The sequence below is a fragment of the Amaranthus tricolor genome, chromosome 3, assembly GCF_026212465.1.
Source record: "Amaranthus tricolor cultivar Red isolate AtriRed21 chromosome 3, ASM2621246v1, whole genome shotgun sequence".
Taxonomy (NCBI): domain Eukaryota; kingdom Viridiplantae; phylum Streptophyta; class Magnoliopsida; order Caryophyllales; family Amaranthaceae; genus Amaranthus; species Amaranthus tricolor.
In genome coordinates, this window is record NC_080049.1 from 25,226,603 (window position 1) to 25,245,155 (window position 18,553).

Genomic DNA, 18,553 nt, shown 5'->3' on the forward strand with positions numbered 1-18,553 from the left:
GCAAGCAGAGAGCTAGAGAGAGAGTCTTTCATTTTTCCTCTAGGGTTGTAAGAAGGTGGAGCTAAACTTAAAAGTTAAATCAATCCCACTCACATCTAATTTTGATTCTGATACTACAATTGCAATGTGTTGGTGTTGATCTTCAGCATTGTTATCAATTGATAATCTTGGATTATCTTTTTGTATAGCCGACCCTAATCGATCCTAATTAACGCTGATCTGCCATTGTTTTCGATTATCTTGTTGTTGTTGTTGTTGTTGGTTTATTCCAACCATTTCCATGATTATTTTTTGAATTACAAACAGACGATGCAGTTCGTTCAACTGTACCATATTTTTTTTTATTAAAATAAAATAATTATTCATACACAATAAATTAAATTAAATGTGAGAAAATTATTTACCTGTTCTCTGAATGTTGCAGCGTGCCTTAGCATTGTCGTTCGCACCTTCGCTTCCATTTGGTTTAGGAATTAAAAGAAAATTCTTGTCAAGGAAATGTTTTTTGTTCTTGTTCTTGTAAAGGAAATTCCGATCAATTTATTATTACCTAAATGCATATTGTAAAGAATGTAGCCAATTGCGTAAGGAATAGATCCAAGAAGTCTATTATGTTCAAGGTATAAGTATTTCAAAACAAAAATAAGGTGATAATTAAATGAAACAAAGGGAGTATTATGTTGATTGTCTTTTAAGAGTTGTGGGGAAACACATTTCATGGCATAGTGTAAAAATACGATAACAGTCGCGATTGTGGTAACGAGAGTGATAGGTGATACGAATATTGTAACGCATAATATCGATCAAACCATAAGATATCCCTTGATACGACCTAAAATGCGTTCTTTTGACCTTTATAACACAGGGAATATCGATTTGCTTATTTTGAAAACCTTTAAAACGCTGCCGATGCGATGTGAAGCGTTTGTTTTTATTCTAAGCTTCACGGAGAGTCAGAATAGATGTTTGGGTTAAATTATAACTTAAAAGTTATGTTAAATATGTTGATAAGAATTATATCGAAAACGTGGGCTATAGCCAAAAATAGAATATGACATATGATATATATACTAAATAGATGTAACAAATATTTTAAGACATGGGCTTTAGTGGTTCCACTAGTTGATGCAAAAATGGTCTCTAGCTCGGATCATGAAGATTTTTCAAAATGAACAATAAAGTATCACTTATTGTTATTAAAATCACGATGTTATTTTATGATCTTACAATTCTATAATCTAAAAACTTCTTTTCACATATTACATAGATTAGAAAACCGATAAAGAGGATATACATAAAAAACCTAGTTGATAAAACACAAGCTTATAACGATAAAAAACAATACATCATTTTCTAGAAGTCTATTCTCCTTACTGTGTGATACGGTATCACCTTGAGACGTTCTCCGTACATGAATTGAATAGCTCAATTAATACAATTATTAGCATATGGACTCCTTATTTGAGGTCAACTTCCGAGAGACGGTCTCTCACAAGAATAGCTATACACAATTACACATTACAAACGCTTACAAGGACGAAGTGGAGCACCACACAAGCCAAGATTATGTGAAAATGCAGAAGCAGGAATAGGATTCTCATGGGGTGGAATTTCCCCACTTAACTCATTGTATGACACATTAAAATTTTGAAGATATATAGAACTCAACAACTTTCTTGGAATGCTTCCACTCAGCCTATTCCTGGATAGCAAAAGTGTACTGATTTGCTCTGCTTTTGCAAGTTCCTGGGGAATTCTTCCTGAAAGCTTACAACCCTCCATTTCTAAGACCCCAAGTTGGGTCAGGTTCCCAATCGACTGGGGAATGGATCCTCCTAATGGGTTGTTAGACAAGATCAATGAATAAATGTATTGCATACTGGGCTTATAGCCTATATTTTTGTCAATAGGACCCGCGAACTTATTATTAGACACGTCGAGGGTCGTATAGTAGTTAAAACCGTATAATCGATCAAAAAGTATTCCTAAGGAACCCGAAAAGTTGTTTGAGTGAAGATCAAGGTCGGAAAGTTGAGAAAGTTTTTGAATCTCTAGTGGGATTTTCGAGTTAAATCTATTATAAGATATATTAAGTACCCTTAAATTTGTCATGTTCCCTATAGAAGGAGGGACTTTTCCTGAAAGTTGATTCCTAGACAAATCCAAAGTTGAAAGACTGTAAAGATTACCAAAACTTGACGGAATATGCCCTACAAATTTGTTATTTGACAGAAACAAATCGTACAATGCACCAAGTTTTTCTATAGACGGTGGCAATTTTCCTGTAATCTTATTGTTTTCTAAGACAATTGATTGGATTCGAATGAGATCGCCTATCGAAAAGGGTAAAATTCCCGTCAATTTATTGTTACCTAAATGCATATATCTTAATGAAACAAGGTACCTAATTGTGGAAGGAATAGACCCAATAAGTCTATTATGGTCTAAGTATAAATTTTCCAATTGGGAAAGTTCACCTATGGATTTTGGTATGTTTCCATTGAAATCGTTATATGAGAGGTATAAATTCTTTAGTTGAAAGAGTTCACTTATAGAATCTGGTATTTTTCCAGTTAATTGGTTGTACTCTAAGTATAAATCTTGTAATTGGGAGAGTTTACCAATAGACTTGGGTATGGTTCCGGTTAGGTTGTTATAACTTAGAACTAATGCTTGTAAATGGGGCAACTCCCCAATGGACTCGGGAATGTTCCCTACGATAAGATTTCTCGATAAATCGATACGTTCAAGGCGTTTTGATTTACCGATCATAGATGGGATGTTACCCGAAAGAGAATTTTGGTTAAGATTGAGTTCTTCTAGTGATACCAAGTTTAGAATGGAAGATGGGATAGAGCCCATTAAGCTATTCATTTCTAAGTTTAGTACTTTGAGTAATTTTAAGGATCTAAAAATAGTGTAGGGTATATTTCCATAGAGGGTATTATAACCTAAAAAGAGATATTCAAGCTTATGGAGGTTACCAAGTGAATTGGGTATAGAACCATTTAAGGTATTGTGGGATAGTGATAGATAGGTTAAATTTGACAATTGGCCTAATTGAGGTGGAATAGGGCCACTAATCCCTCCAAGGTTACTAATCTCAAGGATTTTAAGAGATGAAAGGTTTCCTAGAAAAGGGGAGAGTGTACCTTCCATATAAATCGTAGGATCGTATGAATATTGATCCATGGAAGGGCCAGAAATAGAGACCTGTACGACTCGTTTAGTGGAAACATCGCATTCGACATGATCCCACGATGTACAACAATCGGTGTTTGGGACCCACGTATTTAGGAGTAGGTTTGAAGGGTCGTATGAAATTTGGCGCTTAAAATCGAGCAATGCATGTTTATCTATGGCATTACAGGATTTTGCTAGGACAGGAAAGGAGGTGTTTGTTAATACCCATATTGTGAAGATAACATAATGTTTGTTTAAGGCTTCTTTCATTGAAAAATACAAGAAAAGTAATCAATTGGTTTGTTTGATAAGGGATACAAGAGCTGGTAGTGTGTTATATAGGCCCAAATAAAATCAGTCTTATGATCTTATTGGAAGTATAATATTATTATTTTTAATAAAACGCTTTGTTAAATACGTTGACAAATAAAAATGGAGTTGACTAAAGACTTGAGGAGTTAACAATTACCATGTTAAATAGAGCGTGGCTGCTGCCTTATAATCTGGTACATTTGACTGCACTGCACAGTTTGATCTGATTCTGTGGGGTCGGGGCGAACAAGGAGTATCTTTAACTAGTGAAGATTGAACTAGTACACTACTTGAACAAGGTACTATTAGGGGCGAAGTCAAGATTTTGAAATAGAGGGGCTAAATAGTCGATATATTAGCAGATTAATAATTATATAATAGCTAGTTAAATTATGAAAATTTAAAGTCATATAGACTGAAATGAACTTGAATAATAGCAAAATTATATTCAACAAATGAAGTTGAAACTTTTCAATAATTATCTCTTTTGAAAAAAAAAAGTGTTTTTTACTCTATTATTCGCCTAAAAAGTCTCTAATAAAAATATATTAAAATTAAGATAACAAAAATATATAACACACACACACTAAAAAAGATGAATATAAAGTTATGATCTCTTAACCTTAGGTTACAAATGTGTTACTCCAACCATTGAGTTATAGTAATTTTTGTTATATTTTTGTATGTCATATATTAGTAAAGGTGTCAAAGCTAAAAATACAAAAAATTATATTTTCGACAAGGAAGGGTTGAGCCTCCCCCGACTCCATATAGCTTCGCTCCCAGGTACTAGTGAATGATATTGAAACTTTTTTTTTATACGGGAGTAAAAGAGAATCCTTAGCAATGATGAAAGAGAACGAATTAATCCTTCTTGCATAAGATGAGAGTAGAACCTATCTCATTAAAAAAAAAATAAATTAATAAAATTTCAAGTATTATGTTAACAAATGATTCTCAATATTAGACATTATTAGTTACCTCAAATAAAAATAATAACAACGTGATCTTATGGCTGTAGCAATGCACGCATAGAATCGCATAATATACTACAAGATCTTATATTGGGGGCTGTGTCCGGGGAGACGTAGATTCCAAACACTAAAGACGGTGATATTTTATGACTTAAACAAATGATATTGGTGCATAATTATGGCTGTCAAGTTTAAATACCTCAACTATTCAAGAGTATTGACTTTTTGCTTGTGCATTACACGGGTTCATACTACTTCAAATAAAAATTAACAAACTATTACATTTGTGCATTACACGGGAACATATACTAGTACATGATAAAATATCGAGGCTATGAAATCTCATAGATTTACGACAATGTCAAAAGTAGTGCAATACAGGAAACAAAACTCCTTGAACTCTATGCAGCATCTGTATGTTCCTAAACGATAATAACGCTGTGTAGACATAATTGGAATAATCTTTAAAAAGTTTTGACTACTGCCGAGCATCGAGCATAACAAGAAGATGCTCCTAGAAAATGCTTTAACAACACTATTACACTACACATGAGTGATCTGTTGGTTGCTTCGACTAAGAACGGGTAGGTAAACTGATTATATAGTTTCGTCATACAAGAAAGAAAAATCAACTTGGATTGTTTCATAGCCTGTACATGAATATAAGCCTATGTATTACATGTGTTTGCATTTCTTTATGTACACAGTCTTATTGATTCTGGTTCCCCACGAGCAGTTTCTACCCTTATGTTTCGAGGGCGAGGTTCACACTTCCGGGCCAAAATAATGCTCAGAGCACAGCTACTCCCTAAAATATGAAATATACCAATTATTTTTCTGTATTATTGATCTGCGTGCATCAACCTTTGTATCTCAACTGCTGCGTCATTGATTAATTTTGCGAAGCTCCCAGCTACCCTCTCCATCTATCAATCGTAATTCCAATGCGTGGAACCGAATCAAAGCAGGACGCTGTAATAATAAAATACAGTCAAATGTAGGTGATTGACAGTAAAACCATACATTCACTAAAGAAATGCACGATTGTGGTCAGACAAAATACAGATTCAAATGCAGCACTTCCAAATTCCAATAACAAGGACTCTCCCCAGACTTAATTGCAGTATGGACTCAAAAGCACTACCCCCTTACGTAAAGATATTATCCCTTAAATACAAAAACACCCAAACACCAACAGCACCCTTCCCAAAAAAAACCAAGAAAATTTAGACAACATCTTCTAAAAGAATATGCATAGTAACAATCATGGTACTGAATCTCCATCACATTCCATCATACAGGTTTTTGAGATAACCACAGCCAAATTAGTAAAGCACAACATCAGGAAACCATCTGCATTGACCACCAGAGTAGTTCTCAAAATTGTCACCATGATTGTGATCAAATCTCAAATTTAATCATGGCAATCCTTACCCATTAAAAAAAAAAGATAAACGTTACGGGTAGTGATAATTTAACTTATGAAACCAAGAAAATTAAGAAAACAAAAGATAAACGTAAATTTGGTCAACGAGTACGAGTAGTGATAAATTAAGAAAACAGAACGGAAATAACCGCATCTTCCAATACCCAGGACCAAGGCCCAGGCAATGGTTTTTTCTTTTAGAAGGGGGTGTGATGTAGGCAGCTTTACCCAGAGAAGCTGAGATAACAAAGAGGTTATTTATGATAACCTTTGGTCAAATTAATTCACAGCTACAGTTAAATACTTCATCAGTAAATTAAGTCTAGCAGCAATTAAAGGAAAAAAAAAAGGGGAACAGTGAGTGTACTGTATTCAGACAGAAAGGTTACAGCACAAGTATAAAACAAAAAATTAGTATCCTCCTTAGACGTTGAAATTCAAAGTAAAATGCTTTCTCAAGCAGCTAAAAATCCAGACCATGTGCAAGAAGAAAATTTTTGATTCATGCCAAACGAAGATAGGAGAAAAGCTGCTTGCCTGGGATGAAGTGATAGCTGTTATGCCTAGTTCATTAGCGACCATATACAGGTGCTCCTCCACATCAATGCTTGTGGCACTGTCAATCAGGAAGCCAATACTTTTTCAGCAACTTAGATATACAATGATACAGTCAACTTTGTGTGTGAAGATGAGGTCAGCAATTATGGGAACAAAAGGATCAAACTCATTATTACGTACTTGGTGCACTCATCAAGGACGGCAAATTTAGGCTTGTGAAAGAATAACCGTGCCTTCATCAGACAAAAAAAATGCCATATAAGCAAAATTGTGAAAAATTAATATTTCATGAAGTGCTAATAGTTCAAACTTGTTTTAAGATGTAGAATTCACCATCCCTATCCTCTGCTGTTCTCCTAGAGAGAGCACATCTTCCCAGTTTAGAGTAGCGCCCAATCCACCTTCCCTCTCTAAGAGATAAACCAGCTTAACATTTTCTAGTATGGTCTTCACTTGCATATCCAATAAATCTGAGGAAGTGCAAGTATGATGACCTGAAATCAACATAGGGTAGCTCCTTAAGCCATTTATAAAGAATGTTGCAAACACAAAGAATGTAAGATGCTAGAACCAAAGAAAGCAACTCTTTAAAATTTGAAGATTTACTAAAAGGCCACATTATTACAAGATTGGAAACATATATTGTTCAGCTCCAAATTTCATTTTTTTTTTCATTAGAATTGACAAATAATTATAATTTGAAGGCTGAAGTTATGCTGCACCAGCAGCACTTCCCAACCAAGATACTGAGCTCAAGGATCGAACCAAATTAACTTATTCAAGCATAGGAAGGGATAAAAAATGTTGCCCCAAAATTAAGTAGCAAAAGCAACAAAAAAAGGGATCAAGATCATCAAACATCTGTCTAGCAAACAAAAAAAGAGCATACCTCCATCTCTTCGTATTACACTTAACTGCGCTTCCTCAAGTGACAAAGGATATATAACCTGATCCCTCAGGGTTCCCAGACATGTATATGGTCGTTGTGGAACAACAAAAATACCACAATCGTATTCAGTTCTTTTTTCATAATGTTGCCTTGGTTTGATAAGTCTTCCACTAACAATAGGCCAAATACCCCGAAGGACTCTGAACACCGAACTTTTTCCACTTCCATTTGGACCTAAAAAAGGAAAATTATGAAATATTAACAAGAATTAGATAAGTGGTGAGAAAGTACAACTTGATCAACTAACCAGTAACAAGAAGACTTTTTCCTGGTACAATTTCACATGTCAATCGTCTTGCCAACAATTTCTGGGACGGAGTGATTATGTCAACATCAGAAAAGCAAATAGAGTCTTCGGAGAGAGTGTTATTTCCTTCAAAAGCCAAAGAATTTTGAGAAAAGTGATCTGCATGACCATAATTAACAAACTCATTAGTTGTCAAAACTCAAGAGAGTTTTTCTCACTGAATACACAACCATATGAAGGGTTTTTCCTCTCTTCTCTAGAAGAGTTTCAATCGAAAAATCAAATTCGTAGGAGGGTAACAAGTAGACATCATATGTATCAAGGAAACTACAATTTCAGGAAAGAATCAGCAACCATTATTCGTGTAAAAAGAAAAAGGCAGAAGCAAAGACATCTATTACGCATCTAATCCAACAGGAGTGTTCAATTATTCTCTCAAACATGTTTGGCTAACCAATCCTCAAAACACCGACAAGAAAATAACATGGGAAAGCAATCACCTATCAGAAATGCTCTGCATATCAAAACATACTTCTCCATTTCTCAATGTTTTTCATTGTCTCTTGGAATGCAAATTGGTACAGGACGTGGGACGGGAACGGATAATGATTCTTATAGGGCATCGGGGACAATAGGGTATGACTGAATATATATGTATATATAATAAATTAAATAAATTAAGTCTGTTAAAAATAACTCGAAAAAAATATGATCAAATAATAAGTGGGCTTGTACAAAATTCAAAAGTAACTATTGTTCTAATAAGTAAAGGCATAAATATTCTCTTAAAAATAAAAAATTTAACTGTTTGATAGAAATACAAAAGGTACTGCATCATATTATAACAAATTGTTAAGTTGAAAAGTCAAAAATGAAAGAGATAGGTAGGGTCTGCGAACACACAGAATATGAGAAGGTGGGATAGTTGAGTCATAGTCAGGATATCGATTAGATTTAGGTTTTGTTGATAAAGAAAGGAAGATGAGCAAGTGCACCCTACCTTCTCTTTCTAGTATTTTACTTCTTTTTCTTTCTCTATCTTCAATAAGTTTCCTTCTCAGATTCTTCTTCAATGTTCTACGCAATTACTTCTACTGTTCCTTCCTTTTCTTTATATTAACACTCAGACATGGGTCGCCAATGCCAACGAATGAAAGGCAACTTTGAGCTGGTTGTATCTGTTCCACGTTCCTAGGCGAATGATATGGGTCGCAGTTTGCCCATCCATTCCATGTTTCGGGTGACAATGATGTTGGCAAAGAATTTTTTTTTGCTTTTCGGATTATAACGAACTATAGATAAAATGACTCATCAAAATCATGTGCACTTCTTATTTATCTGAAGTTGCAAATGATGTTTGCGTAAGAATCAATCGGAAATGTTTGTGTTTATGTTTGTGTTTTTATAAAGGTAAGATTGTCTACTTTGATCCCCAAAACACTGCCTAGGCAAAAACCTAATAACGGTATTAGAGTAATATAATGTTGTTGTTTACTTTAGACACCAATTCATACCAGCTTAAAACATACTCTCTCCATTCCAAATTACTTGAAACATTTCTTTTTACACGTTATTTAAGGCATAATTTGATACTAAATATCTTTGTTTCCGCTCGATAAAATATTATGAAACTTATATAATTTAATAACTAGACTTTAAGAAAAATCAAACAAGATCCCACATAACTATTATTTCTTATGCATAAGTCAAACTACGTAAACAAAATTTTTGATGAATAGTATTACCATGCAAATGTTGCAATTAATTAGAAACGGAGAGAGTAAATGTTTGACCTTTCACATCAAGTTGTTTTGTACAATGTTTATCTATGGTATTAAGAGACTAGCAAATGCATATGTATCTACATTGCTTCGGTGTCCACAATCACAAAATATTATAATCTAATATCAATAGAGAATATTCGCACACAAAACAACACATAACTTTAGAGGATTATTTGTATAGACAAGTTCAACGTACATTTACAGCCCGTTTGGTTATTGGTACTAAACGGTGGTAATGAGAATAATTAGTAATGCAAATTTTCATGATATATATCATGTCATTCCCACGTTAATGGAACTTTGACAATAAAAAGTTTTTTTTTCACAATTTTCCATTACCACCTAATACCAAATTTTCAAATGTTGATGCATTTGAATGAATTGTGTGAAGAAAGTGAGATTGTTGAAGGAGAACAAGCATGACCATTAAACTTGTCAAGAGATATTCCTAAAAAAATTACTTTAACTTTCCATTACTATTCCCACCATTTGATACTGACTTTCAAACATGATCAAATAGTTGCATATAATTTTTCATTACCCCCAATACCACCAAGTGGCTCCATCCTAAGAGGGAATTCATTATTATTAATTTTTTTTTTTTGGGGGGGGGGGAGGTGAGCTTTGGATGTTCAAAACCTTACTCTTGTAACAACAAAGAGGATGTTTCCTACAAACCCTTGATTCGAAACATCACAAAATAAATTGTGTGGTCCTTTGAACAATTGGAACATTACAAAGTGTAGATAGTTAAAAAAAAAACAACTTGGTATATAGTTACCGGATTGAGCAGCATCTAAGAACTCTTCCAGTTCAAGAATCCGATTGATACCACCAGAAAGCTCAATGAATTTCTTATGCAGCTCAAGAATGTCACCAAAAGCTAAAAAGCTTTGTGAGACAACTGATGCCAAGAAGCGTAATGCATGAGCAAGATCACCTAAAGAAGAAATCAGAAAGTTAATCTCAAGTTCCTTAGAATTTGTCAAATCTTTGAGAAGTGAAAACAACAAATTCTTTCACAATAATATTTTACAGCACATCAGAGGTTATATTATCAAAGTAGGTGTGTTGTAACACAAAGTTTGACAATAATAAGACATAACAACAAACTTAAGAGGGATGTAGTAATAAACTTGAAATAATCCACAAAGCTAATATGCTATTAATTCCCATGCCATCACCTTGAGTGGAAGTCAAAGACCGGTCTCCCTTATGTTCCATGGCATATAATAAGCTCAGTCCCCATGTGACATTATGCGGGAGCTGCTTGGTGACAAAATCGTCGAGTATACCATATAGCCACTTCTTCTTTACAAGAAACAATGAGTGGTTTAGGAGTTTCTCAAATTTTGCTTCAACCATCTACAATCATCACCAGCATAATAAATAATTACTGAAAACTTTCAGCCACTAACAGCGCAAGAAACACAAATGTTACCCCAACTTTGCAAAGGCCTAATATCATAATATAAAAATGCAGAGGACACAAAACAAGGATATACACCATGAATCAGCCTAAAAAAAATATGTTCACTAATTGACATATTGCCAATAACACAGGTAGAGTGAACGTCGCGAAAGGCTCTTGTGGTCAATGTGAATGGTTTTGTGATTGTTTTAGCCTATATTTTGCACTATGCTTACTAGTCACTTGAATGAGGTGGTATAACATAAACGTAAAAAGATGATAGCGTGTACATAAGAGGGAAAAGGGAGTCATTCTACATAAGTTTTACTTGTACAAATAACAATTAAGGTGAAGCAAGGTGGGGAACAACAAATTTCTCCTCTTTATGAGGTCTATTTACAGATTTGTTGTCACATATACTTAAGTACCACTTCTTTTAAATTGATTCATTCAAGTCATAATAGGGAATTATCACATATTCAATTTGGTTCAATTATAAGTCAATTTCCAATTAACCTATTAAAAAAATTCCACCAATACCAGTCATTATTTTGTAGGATAGTTTGAGTTAGATCATGTTAAATTTGAATCATCTTATTTTGGGTATCGCTCAACTCTAATTAATTTGGACTGTGCAGTCAGAAGCATACCACTACAATACTACATCAGATCTCCCCAAGGAATTTTTTTATACCTTTGAGGATCCCAATAACTACACTCAATTGAGGAAGATGACAAAGACAAGGGCTAATGGTGTCAAAGAATCTATGCAAACTACTCAAAAGAGAGGCAAATCGAAAATTTTAAGCATATAGTACGACTATGTTATCCTCACTCCTGCCTCACAAGAGGATTTATTGAACTAAAATTCCAACATGTTAAATGAAAGTTGATATGCCATTTCACTCCGAATTCCCAATGCAACATCCATTCGTAATTGGTATTCAATATTATTACAATCAGATTTGAAAGACAGTAAGCATATTTAAACAGTTGAATTCATGTGTAAGGTTCTAAAACTTTACTTCATCATTTTATAGTTTCAAGTTTGCAACATATTTCTTTTTCCATTGGCAAAGTTTATCTAATCAAATGAATATATAAACCTTAAATGACCAACTCCATCACAAAATACCCTACAACCACATGAACATACTAGGCCATTTGCACACACTTCTATTTCATTATTTGGCATGCCCAAAAGAAATGTCACAAAACTGAAATGAAGTACATTTTAAGCTATGTGCTGAAGAAAACTTACAAAAGCTTTGAATTATTTTATCAGATGATAAAGTCAAGTTTTTCAAATTTTTGTTTCAAATAGTGATTAGTATTAGTATTATGAAATTAAGGCTTTGCCTTGTTGTGTTTTTTTTTTTTTCAAAAAATGATGATTAAAAAGTGTCATAGCACCAGCGCTATGCAATGTCCAGAGCACTGCAAGCCTCCTTATTATAGCAATTGTGACTCTGATGTTTTTTTTTTCTAAGAGAAGCGTAAACTCTTTTACAAACAACATACTAGTAATTCCATAAATCCAATATTCAATGTAAAAGCGGTAAATATCAAGAATAATGCTCCCTCAATTTGGCAATCCACATCAATTTTTTCCTCACTCTAGTTTTCCAGCTAAGCTGTCTATTCTCTCTCTACCCAAGTTGAATAAAACATCCATCCATGAGGCGCACTAATCACAAAAGATCCTTGATGAGGTTCAAGTGAGGCTTAGGACTTAGGAGAGACAAGCAGGACTTGATTGATCAACGATCCAATTTTTGGTTCAAATGCATTAGGGAATGGAGTAGCACTTATTCATAGGTGACTCATAGAGTCATCACTTGATCGTGTTATCATGTGGGAGGCAACCCGTCCGAGGTTTGGACAAGTTTTGACCCCCCAGAAGGAGTAAATGAGCCCCATTTTTAAGAGCACCATGTTTAACCCTAAAGAAAAGTATATAGTCACAAGAGGTATTTAGGGTATCCAAGGATAGGAATGTTCAAGCCTTAAGTTCCTTAGAAATATCCTATTACAGTATAGCGGCCCGTAAGCATCTTATTTTCAGCTAAATCCATCACAGCTTCTTCCTGACCTCATCAGAAGTTCCATACTCTGATTGGGGCATCATTCATTTCAATACCCATTATGTCCTTCCACCTTTTCCTTCCTACTCCACAAATCCACATGTGATGGCTCTGTTGTAGGTGTGATTTATATTTTAAGTTGCACATTTGGTCCAAGTGAAATTCTAATCCAAAAGCCCAGGCCTCTGGGGTGCTTGTGTAATAAGTTTCTTTGTTAGTCATTTGTTTAACTTGTAGTGCTCTAGCTTTATCTCCCAAACTACTACCATGCAGCAAATATATTTCTGAGCTAATAGAAAAGAATAAAGCTCCTTCTATCCTATATTTTAATAAAAATTGGGAGTGGCACAGTGATAGAGTGAGAGAGAGAAAGAAAGTAACAGAAAGTACCAATAAAGTGAGAAAAAGATGATGGATTGAGATATAGTCATATCAAAGGGAAAGAAAATGTAAAGTTCATTCTGTGACACCAACACCCTAAAATAAAAATTGAGAAGTTGACTTTGGAATCAAGGGAGAAAGAACTACTATATACTGTTGCTTTTCAATGACAAAACTCTGAGAGGTCGTCGCCCATTTTCGGTCCCAAGCCAAGATGAAGGTTTTGTCAGGTTAAACCATAGTCGCATTCCATGATCATGAACCAAAAAACAATTCTTGTGAGGGAGTCCCCTACTCTAGGACTGACTGTAATGGAGAGCATGCAAAGGTTGCTATGTCATTGGTTAATCCGCATTTCCCGAGTGTGTTTTCAAATGAGTTAGGCAGGTTATGTATACAAGGTCATCTCCCTGAAGCAGCAGACCACATTGCCCATGTGTGGTGATCAATGACCTAGGGAACATAGGTTAAGGATGTGCATTAAAAGTATGTTTGGAATCAACATTGGTAGCTTGACTGGTAGGTATTTGGAGTTCGACATAATGGAAATGAAAAAACATCAATATTTTATGACTCCAAGAGAAAATGTGGGTTTAAGAAAGGCCAAAAAGATAGTAGGGGAAAAGGCGAATACATAAGTAGTGGTTTTCAAGGCAGATAGAAAGCAAATACAGTTGGTGCTATATGGATGAACAAACAACTAAGGATGTCGTAGATGTGTGCACGAAAAAAATGTAGGATTATAAGAGTGAACGTTGTATGTGGTAAAGATATTTTGAAGTATTAAGTTCCTACAATGAGGAATCAATTGAATGGAAATTAATGGAAGGTTTGACTAGACACGTAGAGGTTAGTTGCACTGGTTAGAAAGCGCCTATAGAAGGTTTGACTACGTAACTAAAATGTATATTATGGATTTCACACTTAGAAGGCAAAAGTGAAAAAAGATATGAAGATTTCCGATTTACAAGTTGAGATTGTAAGAAATCAAATTAATGGAAAAGTAGAATTCAAGTCGATGACAACTAGGACTGGTGTTGGTCAATTCATGTAGTTGAACCAATCTTTTAGGATTATGGCTTTGACAATGTTGTTGTTGTTGCTAATGACAAAGTAATAATCCCAACATAGGAAATGTGCTGATCAACATGAACATAAGGGATCCTTGATAAGTATGATCCACATGTCCGACTTGGGTACGTGTCCAAGTGTCTGACTTGGCTACTTTGCAAAGCGAATTCAATATTTTGAATTGAAGCGTCCAAGTGTCATATACTCATATCTATGTCCGAGGATCAAGAGTTTGACATGATACTTAAGGTAAAGTGAAGACTCGAGAAGTAAAGAGAATGATTGTATTTTTTGACATATTTAATAATAATCTACAAGTAAATATATATTCTCCTCCAAATATTTCTAGCCAATTTTCTATAACAAAGATTAAAATGTGCATATTCACATCAAATATCCTATTTCTTTATATGGTAACCTTTTTCCCTTACTTATGCCCTCATGGGATCCAACTATTTGCACAATTGCCATCAAATAACATTTTTTTATCTCACTCACTCCTCCCATGTGGTCCCTCTCCTTTATCTTAAAATTGGTGCATTATCAAATGGGAAATTTGATTAGAATAGAAGGGAGAATAACTTTAGCCCTTTTGCATGTCTGAATCCATGTTAAAATCATAACTATACCATTCTAGTAATTCAACTCAAAAAAGAGCAGCCTCCATTTTACTTGGGAAAGGGAGCAAAAATATTAAAGGAAACTAAAAGTGGAGTTACCCACCGCCTTTTCCCGTGCACCGCCTCCAAAGAAAGCAACAGATTCGGCATGAGTGCGCAACCTCTCATGCATAAACCTGATTAAATAGAAAGGTGAGAGATATGTAATACAATACTAAATATGAGGTAGACAAACAATCAAGAACATAACAAGTAACAACCTGAAAGTTCCCTCAAGTGTTTGTTGTTGACTTGCAAGATCACCAAACTCAGGAGTGACACTCCTCAAAAATCCAAGTCCAAGCAACATATATGTATATAAGATGGCAACACCTCTTCGACCGGTTAATAGCTTCATTCTCCAAGTGAACCTTGAAGTAAAAATTTAATCAACTTTAACATAAATAAAGAGAGCAAAACAATATCTTGAATAAGATCATATCCCTTGGTAGTTTATCTCAGTACTTACCACAGGATGTCCACAGTCGGCTTCACCATTCCAGTAACCAGCCCTGATAAATCTGTAGTTAACTTTTCTAAATCGTGAGTTAGTCTCTGATCAGCATCTATGCTCTTGTTTGACATGTGAAAAACCTAAAAAGGGAAGGGGGCATATTGAATAAATGTTAGAAATGCAGAAACACATCAATGACCATTTTTGACAAATTGTCCACAAGTCTCACACTCTCGATCAAATATAATGTGCTTGTATTGCAGCACATTTTGACATTTTATCTTTGTCCAAGAAAGATAAACTCATAAGACAAACAAAACAGCTCAAGTTGGAAATGGTTTATATTACTCAAAACACAGTTGCTCTGAAATTCTAGTACCTTGTAGAAAGCATTTTTTCTCAAGTAATTTTTGAGTAAATGTTGAGTCAAACGAATTCTCCATCCAAGTGCTAACCTAGCAGTCAAGTGCCTGAAATATGACCAAATATCAAGATCAGAAACTACTCATTACTTACTTAGAAACACCAAGAATTATTAAACTTTTCTAATCCGTTTTACTTTTCCTTGACTTCATTTGTCCATTTCTTTATTTTATTATAATTTTTTTATCAAATTATTTATTTCAACAAAAAACATGGTACATCAAGATCATTTTTCTTCTCTTCAACTTTTCCTCGTGTCATTTTTTGAATCTTTTTCATCCTTTTGTTCGATTTTATGTTTTTACTTCTCCTTTCAAAAATTTTATAAGTCGATGTTCTTCTTTCACATTTTTTTAAGTTTTTAAATGAACGATTTTTACCGATAGAGGTAATTTGGAAGAAAGTAAAACTTTTGGCATCACTGTGCGCAAAAACGCATGGTCTTTTTAAACATTGTTTTCTTAATGATTTATGAAGAAGACAAATTCTAATTTGTATAGAGGATCCCTTATCCCATGATTGTACCTCTTGGCTTTTTCACTAATTTGTATATCGGATCAGGATGTTGAGCTTTTATAAAGGATAGTAGAAAGATGGGAGTAGTAGAAATGAAAATGCGTCAATGGATGAGAGGGCATACCTTGAGGGGTAGAATTGGAAACGCAGACAAAAGAAAGGGTTTAGGAGTTGCAAATATTGAGAAAAAGATGAAAGAACATCACTGAGATGGTTTGAGCATGTGCAAAGACGAGGTATTAGAGAACTGGTAAGAGAGATAGAAAATTAGAGCTTGGAAGACTTAAAAAGAGATCGAGGAAGACGGATCAGAGTGGAAAAGGATATGAAAGATCTAGACTTAAAAATTTAAGAAGGTAGAAATTTAGTATCAATGGAGAAGAAAAATTCATATGTATAACCAATGGAACTGATATATTTGTTCATATAGCCATCCCTAATCTTTTTGGATTAAGGCCTAGGCACTGTTGTGTTGTATCAAAATATTATAAACTCTTTTGAAATTAAAGGGTAAGCTTTATCAATTATAAGGGCTAATTTATATACTAAATATTTAAAGGTATATATTTTATAACAATTATTAATTTGAAATAATTAATTTATTGTAGACAGAGATATTGTAAAGTATTAGGATTATTGTGGTAGTCAAGATTTGTACGTTTCAAGAGGTAATTCTCAATGTCCATTGTTCTAGGATGCTGTTAGGATTATATTAATTAGATGTTTATGAGAAAAATGTGATGATTATTAATTTTGACATGTATTTATTTTTACTAATATTTCATTGTCTTTAATAATATTTTTACTATTAATAATATTAATATAGCTACAATATTACCAACATAATGATGATCATGTTATTGAGGAGCAAATGGTTATTATTAATGTATATTATGGTAACTGATAAATAATATGTGCAAACTTAATTGGATCGAACCAGTTGCCAAATCTTACAAATTACTCCCTTTGTTCCTTAATGAAGTTCCCATAAGGAATGTTTACGGAAATTAAAAATTAGAATCTTTTAGATAAAGGATATATATTAATTTATTGAATAATAAATTTGATGGAGGAAAAGTGGGGACTATAAACATTAAAAAATACTAGAAGAAAATTAGTGGGAAAAAATAGGGACCACAGCTAATAAAAAAATGTTTTTATAAAGGTAGTGGAAAGCTTGTGCGGACCATAACGAATATAAAATTGATAAAATGAAGTTAGTGGAAGATAAGTAAGGACTGTAAGTATTATTAAAATATTAAAATGAGGATGAACAAGTTTATTTTCAATCCCCCATGACTGCAAACTGGTCCTGAAGATATGTAAAGTGCAGGATAAACTTTGTGATTGGATCTTGCAGGACAAGTATATGATCAAAGACGCCTATCAAGGCAACTTTAAAGACCTTCCCAATGTTCCTTGGAGCAGATTTGTTTGGAATAGAGCTTCTACACCCAAAAGTAAGTTTATTCTTTGGTTAATTGTTTTACATAAGCTGAAAATCAAGAGTGAACTTTTTCACATGAAGCTTATTGATGATGATCAATGCCCTATGTGCCTCTCTGTTGTTGAAACCATAGATCATTTGTTCTTCTCACGCCCCTTTAGTGCTAGATGCCTTAAGGAGCTTTGTAAGTTGCTCCATTTGCACATCTACCACAAACAGAAAGCAACCTGCCTCCAGAGGAAGGTGATCATTGCTAACATCTGCAAACTATGTTCCTATATATGGAAAATCAGGAATGAAGCTGTTTGGCAACTCCGCATGAGCACTGTGGACAAAGCTTTGGATCATGTTCGAAATGAGATTAAGAGTAGATTTTCTTCTTTGTATTCTGTTAAATTTGAAACCAACTCTTGGTTTACAAATCTTGTCTCTTGATGTATTGTTCCTTCTTTTTCTCTACTAAGCCTTGCCTACTGTATGCACATGAAGAGTGAGCTGGTACAACCCTTCTTAGAAGGTGGGTACCTTCTTCTTACTGATGCAAAATTACAGTAGATTGAGATGCCTAACTATGATGTATCTGTCTTTGTTTGGTGCAATGGGATTTCAGTTTCTAAAAAAAAGTTTATTTTTGTCCAAAATTTGTGATATAAATAGAAAGATCCCTTATGAGA

The 18,553-nt window shown here is 34.1% G+C and overlaps 2 protein-coding genes across 2 annotated transcripts in view; both read right to left on the reverse strand.

Annotated features, from left to right (window-relative positions):
• Positions 1-1,210: 1,210 nt before the first annotated feature.
• LOC130808630 (LRR receptor-like serine/threonine-protein kinase RGI5) lies at positions 1,211-3,474 on the reverse strand. Its single transcript, XM_057674084.1, has one exon. It carries the CDS (start codon positions 3,451-3,453, stop codon positions 1,519-1,521), a length of 1,935 nt encoding a protein of 644 aa, XP_057530067.1. The 5' UTR covers positions 3,454-3,474; the 3' UTR covers positions 1,211-1,518.
• Positions 3,475-4,554: 1,080 nt separating this feature from the next.
• LOC130808831 (ABC transporter D family member 1-like) overlaps positions 4,555-18,553 on the reverse strand; it is a 36,257-nt gene continuing 22,258 nt past the window's right edge. Inside the window, exons 15-26 of the mRNA XM_057674345.1 lie at positions 15,873-15,963; positions 15,509-15,633; positions 15,261-15,410; positions 15,104-15,176; positions 10,618-10,798; positions 10,215-10,373; positions 7,650-7,808; positions 7,343-7,576; positions 6,787-6,947; positions 6,634-6,686; positions 6,433-6,511; positions 4,555-5,441 (exon numbers count right to left, since the gene is read on the reverse strand). Of these exons, the coding sequence (XP_057530328.1) occupies positions 5,355-5,441; positions 6,433-6,511; positions 6,634-6,686; positions 6,787-6,947; positions 7,343-7,576; positions 7,650-7,808; positions 10,215-10,373; positions 10,618-10,798; positions 15,104-15,176; positions 15,261-15,410; positions 15,509-15,633; positions 15,873-15,963 (1,552 nt within the window). The 3' untranslated portion in view covers positions 4,555-5,354. The remainder of the gene's footprint in view (positions 5,442-6,432; positions 6,512-6,633; positions 6,687-6,786; positions 6,948-7,342; positions 7,577-7,649; positions 7,809-10,214; positions 10,374-10,617; positions 10,799-15,103; positions 15,177-15,260; positions 15,411-15,508; positions 15,634-15,872; positions 15,964-18,553) is intronic.